Source organism: Fusarium flagelliforme, assembly GCF_020744385.1.
Source record: "Fusarium flagelliforme strain FIESC 12 MPI-CAGE-AA-0113 chromosome Unknown B0J16scaffold_3, whole genome shotgun sequence".
Taxonomy (NCBI): domain Eukaryota; kingdom Fungi; phylum Ascomycota; class Sordariomycetes; order Hypocreales; family Nectriaceae; genus Fusarium; species Fusarium flagelliforme.
Genome location: NW_025763505.1, coordinates 2,911,512 through 2,926,952, shown reverse-complemented (window position 1 = coordinate 2,926,952; position 15,441 = coordinate 2,911,512). Strand labels below are relative to the sequence as shown.

At 47.2% G+C, this 15,441-nt stretch overlaps 8 protein-coding genes across 8 annotated transcripts; 4 read left to right on the top strand and 4 right to left on the bottom strand.

The window, feature by feature from the left end:
• The first annotated feature begins 109 nt into the window (after nucleotides 1-109).
• B0J16DRAFT_338353 (uncharacterized protein) lies at nucleotides 110-1,855 on the top strand. The gene is made up of 3 exons (XM_046127441.1): nucleotides 110-353; nucleotides 400-1,285; nucleotides 1,341-1,855. Exons 1-3 carry the CDS (start codon nucleotides 222-224, stop codon nucleotides 1,757-1,759), a joined length of 1,437 nt encoding a protein of 478 aa, XP_045984829.1. The 5' UTR covers nucleotides 110-221; the 3' UTR covers nucleotides 1,760-1,855.
• B0J16DRAFT_338352 (6-phosphogluconate dehydrogenase) lies at nucleotides 1,856-3,002 on the bottom strand. Its single transcript, XM_046127440.1, has 2 exons — nucleotides 2,828-3,002; nucleotides 1,856-2,776 (listed from the first exon to the last, which is right to left on the bottom strand). The coding sequence occupies exons 1-2, from the start codon at nucleotides 2,950-2,952 to the stop codon at nucleotides 1,909-1,911; spliced, it is 993 nt and encodes a 330-aa protein (XP_045984828.1). The 5' UTR covers nucleotides 2,953-3,002; the 3' UTR covers nucleotides 1,856-1,908.
• Nucleotides 3,003-3,430: 428 nt separating this feature from the next.
• B0J16DRAFT_382787 (uncharacterized protein) lies at nucleotides 3,431-3,728 on the bottom strand (the record flags this gene model as incomplete). Its single annotated transcript, XM_046131271.1, has 2 exons — nucleotides 3,431-3,555; nucleotides 3,605-3,728. 2 exons carry the CDS (start codon nucleotides 3,726-3,728, stop codon nucleotides 3,431-3,433), a joined length of 249 nt encoding a protein of 82 aa, XP_045984827.1.
• A 1,028-nt stretch (nucleotides 3,729-4,756) lies between these two features.
• On the top strand, nucleotides 4,757-8,332 carry B0J16DRAFT_318557 (ankyrin repeat-containing domain protein; the record flags this gene model as incomplete). Its single annotated transcript, XM_046125461.1, has 4 exons — nucleotides 4,757-4,887; nucleotides 4,936-5,135; nucleotides 5,166-5,303; nucleotides 5,352-8,332. The coding sequence occupies 4 exons, from the start codon at nucleotides 4,757-4,759 to the stop codon at nucleotides 8,330-8,332; spliced, it is 3,450 nt and encodes a 1,149-aa protein (XP_045984826.1).
• An 879-nt stretch (nucleotides 8,333-9,211) lies between these two features.
• B0J16DRAFT_382784 (uncharacterized protein) lies at nucleotides 9,212-9,928 on the top strand (the record flags this gene model as incomplete). Its single annotated transcript, XM_046131270.1, has 2 exons — nucleotides 9,212-9,826; nucleotides 9,881-9,928. 2 exons carry the CDS (start codon nucleotides 9,212-9,214, stop codon nucleotides 9,926-9,928), a joined length of 663 nt encoding a protein of 220 aa, XP_045984825.1.
• B0J16DRAFT_103961 (uncharacterized protein) lies at nucleotides 9,927-12,130 on the bottom strand. Its single transcript, XM_046121315.1, has 8 exons — nucleotides 11,601-12,130; nucleotides 11,404-11,487; nucleotides 11,168-11,199; nucleotides 11,085-11,116; nucleotides 10,984-11,032; nucleotides 10,866-10,932; nucleotides 10,669-10,816; nucleotides 9,927-10,615 (listed from the first exon to the last, which is right to left on the bottom strand). The coding sequence occupies exons 1-8, from the start codon at nucleotides 11,646-11,648 to the stop codon at nucleotides 10,113-10,115; spliced, it is 963 nt and encodes a 320-aa protein (XP_045984824.1). The 5' UTR covers nucleotides 11,649-12,130; the 3' UTR covers nucleotides 9,927-10,112.
• Nucleotides 12,131-12,310: 180 nt separating this feature from the next.
• Nucleotides 12,311-14,134, top strand: B0J16DRAFT_103825 (Anp1-domain-containing protein). The gene is made up of 2 exons (XM_046121313.1): nucleotides 12,311-13,737; nucleotides 13,791-14,134. Exons 1-2 carry the CDS (start codon nucleotides 12,631-12,633, stop codon nucleotides 13,809-13,811), a joined length of 1,128 nt encoding a protein of 375 aa, XP_045984823.1. The 5' UTR covers nucleotides 12,311-12,630; the 3' UTR covers nucleotides 13,812-14,134.
• A 5-nt stretch (nucleotides 14,135-14,139) lies between these two features.
• Nucleotides 14,140-15,410, bottom strand: B0J16DRAFT_103868 (ubiquitin-conjugating enzyme/RWD-like protein). Its single transcript, XM_046121314.1, has 2 exons — nucleotides 14,841-15,410; nucleotides 14,140-14,781 (listed from the first exon to the last, which is right to left on the bottom strand). The coding sequence occupies exons 1-2, from the start codon at nucleotides 15,031-15,033 to the stop codon at nucleotides 14,456-14,458; spliced, it is 519 nt and encodes a 172-aa protein (XP_045984822.1). The 5' UTR covers nucleotides 15,034-15,410; the 3' UTR covers nucleotides 14,140-14,455.
• Between the last annotated feature and the right edge of the window lie 31 nt (nucleotides 15,411-15,441).

Here is a 15,441-nt window from a genome sequence, read left to right as displayed (position 1 = left end):
ACCGCCATATCTCCAAGAAGGCTGTGGCGCGAGTAGCACCAGCCACATTTAGGGTGGATGTTTTCGAGCTGTAGTGATGACATTCAAGACTTTGCAATCGTTCCAGGCGGCGTCGCATCCAAAAAGGCACATTTTGCAACCATTGAAACGGAATAATCCGGTTAGGACTACAGATACCTGGTAGCTTTAATCATTCTGTCAACTTGATAGCCACTTTCTCAATGTCCTTTCGGCTGGCGTTAAAAGCTCCTAAGAGCTGTGTACTCAATAACTTTTCTGTTGCAGCTCGGAGAAAGTACTCGATAAGTAAAGCATCAAATTATTTTACTGTCGAGTTAAATCCTAAAACAAAGGTCAATCTCCCGCAATGAGTTCTGAAATATTATTAATATTTTGAAGGATCTCTCTGAACTATTGCAAACCGTCAGATCTCGGGTCAAAATCGCCAATCCTAGTCGTCATGATGCTGCAGTCATTCTAGCAACTCCACAGTATGCGCAATGGCTTGAGAAGGATGGTTTCATGGCAGAGTTCATTGATCTGCTCTCAGGGTCTGAGAAAGCAGACCAATTTCACGTCTTAGGTGCTGTTGTCGATCATATTGCTCCTCCACTGCCGAGCAACAAGCCCATTCAGGGGTTATCTATCCTTCGTGGAAAACTTGATTCAATTCTTCCTGGGTTATGGACTCCTGAACCCCCAAAGGCTAGAGAAGACGCCGACAAAGTAGCAGCTTTAACTATGGATCTTGGTAACCCTCACATTACCATTCCTCTCACCAACACAACCTTTCAAAATCACAAGACTTCAACACTCATTGTCAGGCGTTATGACTTGTCACAGAGCTCGCCCAAACTGGTCGAGAAGAATGAAAAGTATTGGCAGCAAATATCGCTTCCTCTCAAGAAGCAGCTTCCCTCAATTGATGACCTCGGCATCTGGGCTCCTCTTGTACCCCTGACACATCCTCGTGTGGTGACCGAGAGTTTTGGAAACATCGTGCGACGAGTCAGTGTTGAAAATGAATCGGTACCTGCTTCCAGCGAGCTTGAACCAGCGGTTGACGAGCTGCATGTCCGGAAATCGGACTTGGTTCAGTCGCCTATGGGGATCTGGTCAATCATTACTCCTCCAACATTTGCCCAGTCAGGCAGCAACTCAAATTCTGTTGATCCTGATCCCGAGGCAACGTTCAGAGATGGTCAAAATATCAAGGAACTAGTCGCTTCCACATCCGGTCACCTGGTTGGCCTGTACAGGCAAGGTGGTCGGCTATATCAGATCTGTACAGAACCCTTTCGAAACCAATTGCTCTTTATCTGTGTACTAACGGTGTATAGTGAGCGGTGGTGGTGGCTGGGGCGCAAAGAAGGGTTTACTATCTCTCGACCCTCAGCGCACTCATTTTTCCCTTTCTGAAGAGGAAGAGATGCAAAGGTTCATTCAGGCCATGGATGGTGGCAATTTCGTCCCTGTGGGATCCAAGATTCAATTCTTTGCGTCGACAGAGACTTCAGCCACCGAACCAACTGGCGCTCAAGAGACGGGCGTGGTCTTCGGAACAGCCAGCAGGGTAGAAACTGAGACTGACGCGGAGTCTTCTCAGCCAGAGGCTCAGTTGCTGGAAGACCACTTTGGCGCTCTTTCCAACGACGGTATCTTTGTCACCTCTTCTGATGCCGCAGCGGTCACCACGCCTGGCTTCAACAATGACTGGAAGCTTAACGTTCCCAACTCTCGAATTTATGTCAGCATCTAGATGTGAGATGTAAGTTGGTTTGGAGTTTATGGTTTTTATCTGCATACATGCTTTGGCATATGCAAAGTGTACTATAAAGACATGTACTTATCCCTATCTAATGTCTAAGAGATATAGATCTACTTCGTGACAGCTAGCTAATTTTGTGATTACTGCGACTTTCTCTTCTTCTGTAAGCCTTCTGCTGCCGCTGCCGCCACGTCGTCCAAAGTCGTTCCACGCTTTCTCTTACCCACCTTTTCCTTTCCAAGCACTTCGTCTTCTGCAATAGTTCTATAGATATTTGCAGCCCCCTCGAACATCCCCTTATCCCAGCCTGCTTCCTCGTTGAAAGTGAGGGCGATTTCTTCCATCTCCCGGACCCAGCGGTATGCTTTGGGTGGCATGCCAGGCACGCCCTTCTCAGCATTGGCGAGGGTAGCTGGGAAGAAAATGTTCACCTCATCCTTCAGAGCGTCTAAGATCCCGAGATTGTGGGCCGTTGTAAAGGACTGCGTGGCGATGGCAGTGAAACCTTTGGACAAGGAAGCGAAGCACATCTTGAGTCCGCTTGCCGCGCCGATATCGGGGGAGATGTGCTTCATGTTGAGCACAGAAATGAGCTTCTCGCCGTAAGGTAGTGAAGTTAAAGAATCAGGTCCAGAGATGGGAATACTAGGGCGATACCAGTTGGAAAAGTTGCTGCTATTAGATACCTGTGTTTCGGCATCAGAAGATGCTGTAAGTTTTGGAGGGATTCCTAGGATACTCCCATCGACAAATCGAATAGGCACATCTTCCTGTTTGACAGACGCTGCTATGGATTTGATAGTCGAAGGTGCAACTGCATTAAGATCGACCAGATAGAGCTCTTTCTTGGTCTCCAACTCCTTGAATGCCTTCACAATCCGAGCGGCAGTAGCCTCAACATCCTTGGGTGGGACGACAGACAGTATAACGGAACTTTGCTGTAGGAGCTCAGTATCAGACTGGAGGATTTCGACTTGGGCATCCTGGGCCCGTTCAATCGTGTCTTGGCTGAGCGAATTGTCAGTATTTCTGTCTTGATGCGCGGGGTAGTTCAATTACCTTCGACCGGTGATGTTAGTTGCGACGATGAAGCCATGGGCAATCAGCAGCTTTGCAATGCCGACGCCCATATCGCCAATTGACAGCAGCCCAATCTTTGGCTTAGAGTCGGATGGATTCGACATGTTGATAGATATTAAACAAAGTATTTACAAGGTTATGAATTTGAGATAATTATCTGATGATGTATGAGTTGAGGTGGGGGAACAGGGTAGATAAGCTATACTGCATTTAGCCCAGGATTTGTCCATAATATACTGCCTATCTAGGTAAGTAAAAATGATATTTCTTAGGAGTTAAATCACATCATTAAATGCTGACTGCGGCTAATTCCTTCTTTTTTAGTTATTGATTTGCTGTTATTGTTCTCCAGCATACACATTACAAAATAGCAACGATGAAAGCAACTGGCGCAGTGGTTTAGATATCATCCAATTTATCGAGCTATTACTTCTATATAATAAATGAACAAACCCAACGTCTCTTTAAAGGTATAGAATCTTTCTCATATTCTTCATAGTTGCTCACAATCCACTATCCGTAACTTCCCATTGTAGTGACACAGAGAAGTGTTCCACCGAAACAGCTCAGAGCCAAGAGCCATTAGGGTTCTTCTTGAGATCTGACATCAACCAGAGGAACTGCGTATGGAATGGCAAGGGCAAACATGGTGTCGTTAGTCAACCGGCGAGGTTGAAGTAGAAGGGGTTGGCTGGAGTTATGGTTCTCTTGGGACTGTTAGCATATGAGGCACACGTTCAAGATAAGATATCATACCGGAGTTGCGATTTGCCTTCGATCTTCTTCTTTTGATCCATACGCGCCAGAATACAAGAACAAAGGCGGGAAGGTTGATGATGATGCCAACTATGGCTACGATGACTTCCTGAGATATAGCCATTTGTAATCGGAGAGTCAGGTAATGTAGATGCTTGGGAGACTGAGATGTGGTATTACAAAGCAAGGAAAAGAAGGAAAGGGAAACTTGGAATGTTATGAGTAGCAGTAGCATCTTGGGTGATAATTATAGCAAAGGTGTTTGCGAATTCTGGTCAACCAGGAAGAAAGGGTCAGTGATTAATCGCGAGACCCTAGCTGCGCCCAAGCACTCTAAGCCTCCAAAAGAGAATTCTGGACGGCCATAGTTTAACGACGGGGAACATAGATACCTACATATGAGGTTGTTACCAGTGACTTACACAGAAAAGCAATACCAGACAGCGTCATTCTTGTCCAGAGACATATTATGGTAGTTTCTAAGTTTACCAACGCAATCTACAAGTCGGAATACATATAGTGCCTATTTATGTATTGATGATAAGCTCAAAGATAGGTATTCTATGGGTAATTCATTGCTACTCCTCAGATCAGGTCTCTGTATTCTTCTCATGTGGAAGTAACAAAGTTCTGCAAGGCGACAGCCAGATACGCACCGATTTCCATTCGGTCTTACCGTTCTGGTCAAGGGCAAACAGATAAATCAGGGGAAGTAACAACCGTGCATGAATGCGAATTCTGGTAATGAGATTGTTACTTGACCGCCAACGGCTGAGCCAACCCATGTCGCTACCCATGTTGGTGGCTTGTCGATGAGGCTCCATTGCAGGGGCATTGAAAGAGAATTATGGTCATGTCCAATCAACTGATAGCCTGAGCTGTGTTTCACTTGGAAAGGCCATGCTGACAACCAACAAGCGCTCCCTCAATTATTGGGCATCTTAGGACAATGCGAATTCTGGTCAAGAGTGCAAGTACTCGTTGTTGCCCTGGATTGAGGGAACATGGCCTTACTTTTCATTTGATGGGTACATAAAGGATGAGATCCTCTCTCAATCTTTCTTTCTTATGTTCTTCAACCCAGCACGGTTGTCACTGATCTGACCTCACTCAACTTCGATCTCTCTTGCTGTCATCCTCACAGACTACACCATGTCTAGGGCCCCAAGGATCCCCGATCCCCAATGGGAAGTACACAAGGAAACCATCCAGTCTTTATATCAGAACATGTCCATCAAGCAGATCATGGGCTTCATGGCTGAGAACTACCAGTTTCATGCTACGTACGTCTACTCTCCCATTGAACAGACAGAGACTAACATCACGTACAGAGAGAAACAATATGTCCGCAAAGTTACAGTCATCTGGAAGCTACGAAAAAATACTAAGAAGGAAGAATGGGAGCAAGCGAGTGCGTTGGTCCTAAAGCGCAAAGCTGAAGGCAAGCTGACTCAACTCACGATCCATGGCAAGATCATACCGGATAAGAAGAGTAAAAGGGAAATTAGGAGGTACGCCCCCAGGGACACATGTAAGTGACCTTGCATACCTACCTACCCAGCTAACACATGGGAAGTCGGAAGTCATCTGCTGTCACGTATCGAATCTGTTGCTGTTCGGACGCCTCCAACATTACATCGAGACATTACGTTCTTTACCCTACCGTGGTTCGATCTCCAAACACAACTCAGGAGCCACAGTAAGGCTGTTCTCATAATCAGAATGATTTGTTTCTAACAGTGAATAGTGCTTGGTAATGGACTACACCCGATCTTGGATCGCACCATAGCATCCATTCATGATCCAACCGCATCTTCTTTATCCACCTCTCGGGATCAAATCACCATGGAAGGTTTTGTAAGATCGCTCTTACTTTCTATCAAGTCCCGGAGTACACCGAAGCCGGATCCTGATATGACAGTTCCCGCTATGTTGGAGTCCTTGGATGAACAAATACCGTTTAGTCATAGGAACAAGCACAGCACAGAACTACACACTGGACAATCTGACACCCTTGGTCCCTGGTCACGACTATTTCTCACAATGGCATTTCTTTCGACAAACAATCGCTGGCAAGATGAGACGTTGATTGAATTCCTGGAGCTGGCTATCTCCTGTGGGCTTTTACAGGATTTGAAACAGGTACTCTCTATAAAGGGACCAACGATAAAGTTGTTCTCAGTAGCTCTATTGTCCGCTGCCCTCAGCATGTCTCAGGGGAGAGGCTTTGATTTCGCCCGATACCTACTCCAACAAGGGGTAAATCCAAACAGTACTGATTCTAATTGGACACCTTTACGGAGAGCATTAGCCTTCAGAAACAAAGGAGCTGTCCGGCTTCTCCTGGACTACGGCACAGATCCATTCACACCTTTCCCAAACCTACAGCCGCATAACCTGTCGCAAATGGAAATATACGACAATGAGTCACTTGCAGAAGTTATGGTGGATATATATCCTTCTCTATTATGGGGCAGAAGCTTACTCAGAACACCACTGTCGCTTGCTATCACGTCTAAAGATGAAGTGCGAGTGAGACAGCTTTTACAGGCAGGAGCTGATCCAAACCTTTTCCACCCAAAAGATCTGTCTCCGCTTCATGTGGCAGTTGCATGTGGCAGCACTGAAATGGTCGACCTGTTGATCGAATTCGGAGCAGACCCAGATCTCTTTTGCCAAACAGACACTCTGGAAATTCTCAAGAAGACACATGGAGAGTTGTTTTCAAGCGATTCTATTTGTACTCCTCTTCAGTATGCTGTTAAGGATAGACTACCCGCAATCGTTAAACGGCTTTTACACGTGGGCGCGGACCCTAATGGCACAATACATTTGGCTATGCCGGTACACAAAATAAATGCATGCTATGAAAGCGACTTAAATCTAACTGCCCTCCAAATTGCGGGCAAGTTAGACGGGAGTTGTATTCACGCGCAGAAGAGTACGTTTGGGTTATTTGAGTTGCTACTTCAAGCAGGTGCAGGTGTCGACACTCGACATAGAATGCAGTCGACCACACTGCAGTATGTATGTGGCAACAAAACATTCGGAAAGGACAGAAACGAAATGGCCAAACTACTTTTGGAGCGGGGAGCTGACTTGAACGCACCTCCGGCTCAATTGGATGGGAAGACTGCTCTTGAAGCTGCTGCTGCAGTCGGGAATGTCGATCTTGTCGAGTTTCTGCTCCGCGAGGGCGCAACTTTTAGTAACCCAACTTCCATACTGCAACTGGCTGTTACATCTGGCTGTCAGAAATTAGTCAACTTCTTGATCGGACACTTGCCAAAAGCAAACCTATCTACACTCGATGTAGACGACAACTGGGTTGAGTACCTCGAAGCAGCCGCCAGATCTGGAAGTGGTCAACTTGTGGATACGATTCTCAAGAAATGTTCTGATAAAAGCACAGAACGATTTGAGAAACATGTTATAAATGCTATGGAAGTTGCCGCTGGCCACAACAAAAGTGAGGCATTATATCGCCTACTCCTATCCGGCGTCAACCCTGATGCTGATGGGCGGGTCTATAGTATCCTGGACGAAGCAATACCAGACGGCGAAGACTCAGATACTTGCTTCAGTTTGTTGATGTCCAGATGTGCGACATTACAACTTGATCTGGACCAGCCTCCTCCCGGCAAGCCAACACTTCTCCGGAAAGCCATTGCTCGCCAAAACATGGCTGTAGCACAACGCCTGATAGTCTCTGGCGTTAATATCAACCGTCCATCTATTTGCATTGGCGGAGAAAAGGGCAAACGACTCGAAACACCCATGGCGCAAGCAATCTGCTGCGAGTCCTGTATGGAGGGTGACTCAGACCATGTTTGTCCAGTTGATCTTCTCATAATCAACGGTGCAGATGTTGACGGTCTCGTTGATGGATCCATGACTGCTCTGTTGTTAGCCCTGAAACTAGGACAATATGATGCTGTAGAGAAACTGCTTCTTCATGGAGCCAACCCAAACATCAGAGATTTGAACACAGGGATGCATGCTTTTGACATTGCCCTAGAAGAAGATTATCAGGAGTGGCCCCCATTTTCTACTCTTAAGTCCCTCATTGATCATGGCTTCCAATTTAACGGGCAGTTTAGCAATGAGACTGCCATTCAAGAACTTTTCAAGGGGCCATTTATATATGAATGGTCCGGTGATTGGCAACTTGTTGAGTTTGCTAAGCTACTAATTGATGCTGGTGCAGAAGTCAACGGAACCACAACAGAAAAAAACCCTCTGACAGCTCTCCAATATGCCATTGACGCCAATCATGAGGAGCTTATGGTCATCCTCTTAGACGCAGGGGCTGATATACATGCACCAGCCTTTTGGAAGAAGGGAAAGACCGCTCTCCAAGCAGCCTGTAACGCAGGTAATCTTGAACTGGTCAGGAGTCTTGTCGAAGAAGGTTTGGATATCAATGCCCAGCCAGCCTCACACTATGGCGCGACTGCACTCCAATTTGCAGCAATGCAAGGACATATAGATGTGGCTATCTTTCTTCTCGAGAACGGAGCACTGATCAACGCCCCCGCTGCTTTGGTGAAGGGAAGAACAGCACTTCAGGGTGCTGCAGAACATGGGAGGTTAGACATGATTTTCCTACTACTCGAGAACGACCAAGATGATGGATTGGAGGAGAGATGTCGGGAGGCAGCAGAGTTTGCCGAGAAAGAATCACGCTTTGAGATTGCACAAATTTTACGAGAGTATAGGAAGGTATGATGAGTTTGGGGAGGAATGGAAAAGGCTCTTTCGAAGAAGCGTTGTAATGTTAAAGAATGTGTACGACCAAGCATGCACTTTGTGAGAGAAGTTGACTGAACGATTCGTTACTCTTGAAGAGAGAAATCGGCACTCAAATTATATCATTTCTAGCCGTTGAGAATGTTAACGATCGGATGTATTCATAGATTGAGCACCAGGCGAATAACAGATGGAATATCCTGTAAAGCTTAGACTACTATAATAAAGTAGCCTAAGTGCTTTCCTAAGCTATCATAAAGTGACTAAACTATTTCGTCTTTATACTCTCGGCGGCCAATTCTTCTGATACCCCGATGTCTCTGTTCTGTACAGTATCCTCAATGTAGATAGATGGCTTATAGAAAAGAAAGACGCTAGTTCAACTGATAAGTGGATATCCCCGCCGTTATATCCAACGGTCGCCACCCGATCAATATTCTAAGTTACCATAATACAGAACTAGATCCGAAACAGATGGAGCTTTTAAACGCCATGAAACAACTACTGATAATCAGTAAGATTATGTTTTTGTATTCGAGGACATGATAGAGAGTGAAGTGGTATGATAATTAACTACTCACAGATGAGCCGAGGCTTCCATAGCGAGAGTGTTGTTGGTGGTGGTGAGAGCGACGTCACTCTTCAAGGATCCGACCCTGTTTCTTGTGTCGCGGGGGACCATTCATGATCCGATTCGCCTCTCATAAGATAGCACATGATGACGAACCTTTGACAGTCGAGGGTATGAATTGCAACTTACGATACAACACTTGAACTATCAGACTATACTTTATCATAATCATTATCGTTCTAGAACACAAATCAATACATCTAATTACAAGTCTATCACAACTCATCATGGCTCCTCCAGATACATCAGCAACTTCATCAAACAAGACAAAACAGTCTTCATCTAAAACATCCAAATCATCACAATCAAAGAAGAAATCAGAAACCGCATCACCTTCAACACCACGACAACCAGATGAGATCGAAGAAGCCGACACAGCAGTACCAGTAAAAACATTCACACCAAAACAAAAACAGAAACGAGTCGAATCATCAGAAGATAACGATACCGACGATGCCGAGAGCGTATATCTATCATCAGATGAAGAAACCTCATCAGAAGAAGACTCCTCAGATTATGACTCGGAAGACAGCGTCGAAGAATTACCACCTAGGCACTTGGCAAGGAGAGCAACAGATCGAGGCGTCAAGAGCACTCCGGGATCCCCATTCACAATCACACAAACCCGGAGCGAAACTACTCGCTGGATAACGACTCAAAACAACGGAGGCATGACGCGCGGTACAAGAAGCTACAGCGAGCAGACGACGATGCACGGTCAAAACATGAACGGACCACAGCGGAGACCGATGAATAGAAACAGCGTCAGCTTCAATATGAGTATCAATGTCGATATGTCGTTCAACGGCCTTGTCACAGGCCGAAATCTAGGCTTTTCAGGGGTATGTATTCCTATAAATGATGTCTCTGTAAACACTTTGACTGACAAAATCCAGGGATCACTATCATATGGATGGAACCGACGCAGTGCACAAGGGGGTTGATCAAGTTTTCATTCAGATCGAAACAATCAATCTAACTGTAATATAAAGTGACAATTCGGTTATTAACAAGGAGGTCAATCTCAAGGTATGGGTTTTTGGTAAAGAATGCGCTAAACATTCTGGCGGAGTGGTGTACATAGTTGTGAGTTTGTTGAGAAATAGTGTCATGACAATGACAACACGACTACTCAATCATGTCGATGTCGTCGGTCGCAGCTTGTGCTTGGGGCTGGGCAGCTGCAGGTGCCTGAGCAGGGGGCGCATCTTGCTGGTTATCGGGCTCTGCGGCCTGCGCGTTGTCTCCGCCAAAATAATCAGCCATCTCTGCGTCCAGTTCCTCCTGTGTCTTCTTGCTAGGACGGTTGCCTCGGCCACCTCGGCTTCCCTCCTGGTCTCTGCCACCCTCTCTGCCTTCGCGTCGAGCACCAGGACGTCGTCCACCCTGACCACGACCTTGACCCTGGCCCTGACCACGGCTTCGAGGCATTGGGCTTCGGCGAGAGCCTTGACCAGGAACGTATCTATCGATTCCTCTGCGGGCAGCATCATCGTCATCGCGTCGGCGGTGGGGCGAATGGGATCGTCTGTCTCCAGGGCTAGAAATACGCTCCGACAATGGACGGCCAGGCATAACGGCAGTATCGAAGGGGTTTCGGCTGGGCAGAAGGGTCAATCGAATAGGTTGGCCTGTATTCCGTTAGTCAGATTACGGTACCAATGTGCTGGGTAACCGAGCTCACCATTAGCATTCGCGCCATCGAACTGCTTGACCGCCTCTTCAGCGTCCTCTTTCTGTTCGTAGGTCACGTAGGCAGTGCCTTCAGACCGTCCAGCGCGATCATATCGTAGTTGAAGGCGGCTGACGGGCCCAATTCGTCGGAATAGCTCCTGAAAACTTATGAGTTATTGTATGATTGCGGGTGCACATGCTACATACAGAAAGGTCATCGTCAGTGAGATCATAGTGGATGTTCTCGACGCGAATCTTTGCGCCCTTGGAATCTCTGTTTTGAATAAGGTTAGAAATGTTTTTCACCCGAGAGCCGGAGACTCACTGTTCTGGGGACTCGCGGCGGCGACGGGGAGCAGGTGCTCGGCGGTTGTCTGGACGATGGTCAAAAGGGTGTCGTGGCTTAGGGGAAGCTTCGTGTATTACTGTTCTCTTCAAATCGGTCGTGGACCCATTCACTGCATACTGTTAGCAAAAGCAAGTAGCCAAACGGGATGGCCGCAACTGACCTATCAATGTTTCGAGAATCGTCGCGAGCAGACTGCAAAGGGGAGGGACGCTCTAGTCAGCAAGAGGTTTTCAGAGTGGAAAGCCGTTCAATCGACAAAAGCTCCGAGCACCGAAGGGGCGAGTTGTGAGGAGGGTTGTACAGGTCGAGTAGGCATCATTGGAGAGCGAGGGAAGTCAACCTGCACCGCCCATGTCAACAAAGCCTCATGATGACGGGAAAAGCACATGTACCAACCTTTCTAACACCATCGCGAGGGAAATCGTTACGCGGTTCACGTCGGCGACCTTGGCCGCGGTTGTTGCGAGGTCGATTGGAGCGCTGTGAAGCAGAAAAACAGGTCAGCTTGAATGATCGAGACAAGACAACAGCGCGTGCGAGCAACGGGAGATGGCATAAAAGAATAGCAGCCAGATGGAGTGGTAAGAACTTACAGTATCAGCGATGATCTCGTCGAGACCGCGATCCATCTTGTCAGCCATATTTGCGTATATAGATAAGAGTTGAGGCAGATTTTTCGATAGGAGAAATATAGAAGATTTGGGTTGAAAAGGGAAGAGCGGTTGTGATGGATCTGGATTTGGATCAATGCTTGGGGTCTTGCAGATGTCATGGGCGCAGCCACATCTGGGCGTTGGCTAAATGTGGAGACTCTCTGTTATTAAAGTACGTACATACTTTTAAGGATACAGCATCAGAATGGAAAGGGTCCATGATACTATCAGAGTCTCCAAGTTCATTGACAATAGTTCCATTTTCAATCATGATATTACTCAGCGCTAGGTAAAACCTATTTGGCTTTGTTCATGCTGTTGCTACTGCATCATTCTGTAGAATCCCATCCCCTTTAAGCCTCCAGTTTGAGATCAATACACTTTCTCTTGTATATAGCTCACAGATTATTCTCTATATCAGTAGACAAAGGATTGTCTTTACAGTCTGCTACAAAAATTACAAAATGAATCATTCATGACGAGATTGGTCTGATTACACAGTACAGCCCTGAGGCTGATATTAATAGAAGAGTTCCAGGTGCTGCACCCCCTGGCGGACTACCCGACTCGCCGCTAAGCCTTTTGTGGGACACTCCAATTGGATTGAACCCTCAATCAGTCGTCGTGTCTTAATTATCCCTTCGTACTGGCAGGCTAGAAGCCCATCCATCTTTCGTATTCTTCTCCGCCTGTCGGTCTGATCTTGTTTTTTACGACCTTTTCTTTCGTTTCTTTGATTCCTCTTCTGCGGCCTTCCGAGGGCTTGGTATAATTGATTCTATAATCTGTTACAGTCGAAACGAACCCACCTGATACTTATTCCTGCCATCCTCCTTGCGGCGCATCGTCAACCAGCTTCAAAGTTTCCCACTTGATGCCCTCGACTTGATCGCGATAGCCGGTGCTGTCGCACGTTTCTGCCTACTCGAACTCTTCTACGTCGCCTCTCAGGCGCGATAACACAGCACTCATGGCCCGACCCATGGGGGCTGTTCGCCTCAAGAAGACGAATCCCATCACTCTTGCGCTCGGAGCGATCCTGTGCATCTTCATCATCGTCTTTCTCGTCTCCCCCTCTGGCAAATCCGTCGCCGCCAGTCGACTCGAATCCGTAACCGCAGAGCATCATTTGTCGCCGCCGACTTCACCATACCGAAAGTCAAAATCCCGATCTGGTGTACCGCTCAAGCCACCACCCGTTGTGCATTACAACCTTAATAATGTCACCATCACCTCGTCGCCCATCGAGAACCGTGAGAACATTCTCATTCTTACTCCTATGTCACGATTCTATCCTGGCTACTGGGAGAATCTGCTGCGATTGAGCTATCCTCATGAACTTATCACCCTGGGCTTCATCCTCCCCAAGACGAAAGAGGGCAACCAAGCAACCACTGAACTGCAGGAGTTCATCCACAAGACGCAGAAACATGGCCGTGAAGCCGACAAGTTCAAGAGTATTATCATTCTGCGACAGGACTTTGAGCCTGCCATTGTGTCCCAGGACGAAGCTGAGCGCCACAAGCTTAAAAACCAAAAGGCCCGCCGCGCAGTCATGTCTAAGGCTCGTAACTCTCTACTCTTTACCACCCTTGGTCCGGATACATCTTGGGTTTTGTGGCTGGATGCCGATATTATCGAAACACCCGCATCACTGATTCAGGACCTCGCATCTTACGATAAGCCGCTTATCGTTCCCAACTGCTTCCAGCGATACTACGATGAGGAGCACAAGCAAATGTCCGAGCGACCATACGACTTTAACAGCTGGCAAGACAGCGAGACAGCACAAGCCCTTGCTGCCAAGATGGGTCCCGATGATATCCTTCTTGAGGGATACGCTGAGATGCCGACATATCGAATGCTCATGGCATATCTGGCGACGGAAGGTGGTGATCGTAACATGGTCATACCTCTTGATGGTGTAGGAGGCACTGCTCTTTTCGTTAGGGCCGACGTCCATCGTGACGGTGCCATGTTCCCTCCTTTCTCTTTCTACCATCTCATTGAGACTGAAGGGTTTGCCAAGATGGCTAAGCGCCTGGGCTGGCAACCATTTGGCCTTCCCAACTACAAGGTTAGTAGCTTTTACCTCAGCATTATAAGATCCCACACTAACCCCTGTTCCAGGTGTACCACTATAATGAGTAATTGTGTCGTATAAACTTCAAATGTGCAACTTACTCAATAGGCTCTCTTTCTTCACGTTCGTCGTATCAAGGAGAAGATTTTACTGCATGGAAGAAGATGGACGGAATGGCTGCTCCACCGTAGTCATCGTTGGGCAATTCATGATTCAATTTGGGCGGGTACAGGTCACGGCGTTTTAGTAGTGCATCCTTTGAACAATTTCTTTTCCGAAAACAGAGAGGTGAAAGGGAAACACCGTAGCTTAGGGAATGCAAGCTGCTGTTGCAGGAAAGTCAAGCCGCCTCGGCAGGGATGGGCATCTTGAATTGGTTTACATAGGTGTTCTTATAAGAAAGTAAGGAACTCGAGCATGGAGGAAGGATTGTGAAATAGATGAGCATCTACGGATGCAACCTTTTATGTTGTTACATCTCTGGCATCTCTTGAATACCAACTCTGGACAGGAAATGCGACACAATGACGTTGCACTTGACATAGACTGAGAATTATCCGCTATCGCTTAATGCGTGCATAGGAAGCCTGTTCTCCCAAGGTTCACAACCTGCAAATAAACTGCCGAAACTGAATCCAATAACTCCAAAGTAACATCCCAAACCAATCCCATCTCTTGCGTGTCCCACGTTAAATCTAACGTAGATGGCATCTCATGGTCCCTCATATCTCGAGTCAGAATCCCGACACCAAAACTCTACAAGCTTTCGAGTCCCCAGCACATCACCCGAGCGCAACAGCGCCGCAACGTCGACATTCAGAGGACTATCCGTTTCAGGGCATCCAAGCAACATGCGCACGGCGCGCACGCATTCGAGGATACTGTAAGCCGGTGTCCAAGCGTCTTTGAGAAGATCGAGGCAGATCTCTCCGTTCTGCAGGGCAATGTTGGGATGAACGATAGGTGTGACGAAGGTCATCTTTGGCGGCGCGAGAGGGTAGGTCGATGGAATGGAGATGTTGACGAGCCAGCGTCCTTCTTGAGTGGATGTGAGTAAATTGTCAATAGATACAGGTAAGCAAAGAAGGGAGACATACCATCGTAACCTTGACCTATACCCCGCCCGTTGATGACGGCTTCCCACTCCATCAAATCGCCTTCATTAACCGGTCCGAGGCGCTCTATACCCTTCTCCTCCTTCTGCTCTCTACCCCATGTTTCCAACTCTTTGATCAGTCGCTTGCTTGCACTCCGCGACGCAGCGCCTGTATTTGATGACGACGGTGGCATGATTATGCGATAACAGCTATTAGAGTAGATGTGTTGTTGGAGTTGGTGCAAGATCGAAGTTGGGGATAGGGATGTCCAGCTGAGACCCTTGGAGGTGAAGTTCCGGTTAGTCTGGGGTCGTGGCTATTTCGTCAGTTGGAGCTAGGTTCCTTCTTTGCGCTGGAGCTTTCCCCTCGGTACATTCAGTTGGCGACAGTTTCCATGACAGGGATTAGATCGGGCAGAGCCGAGGATGGCGATACGTACTCGGTACCAGCACATCTCACAGTGGCTGTGCTGATGTGGCTCGAGCTAGACCAGCGAAGCAAAGATCAACGATCAACGACCCCTTTCATGTGATAATCGAAGGGTCTATGGATAACGGTCTCAACATATCAAAATCACAATGAAACGATTTAAAACTGAGCG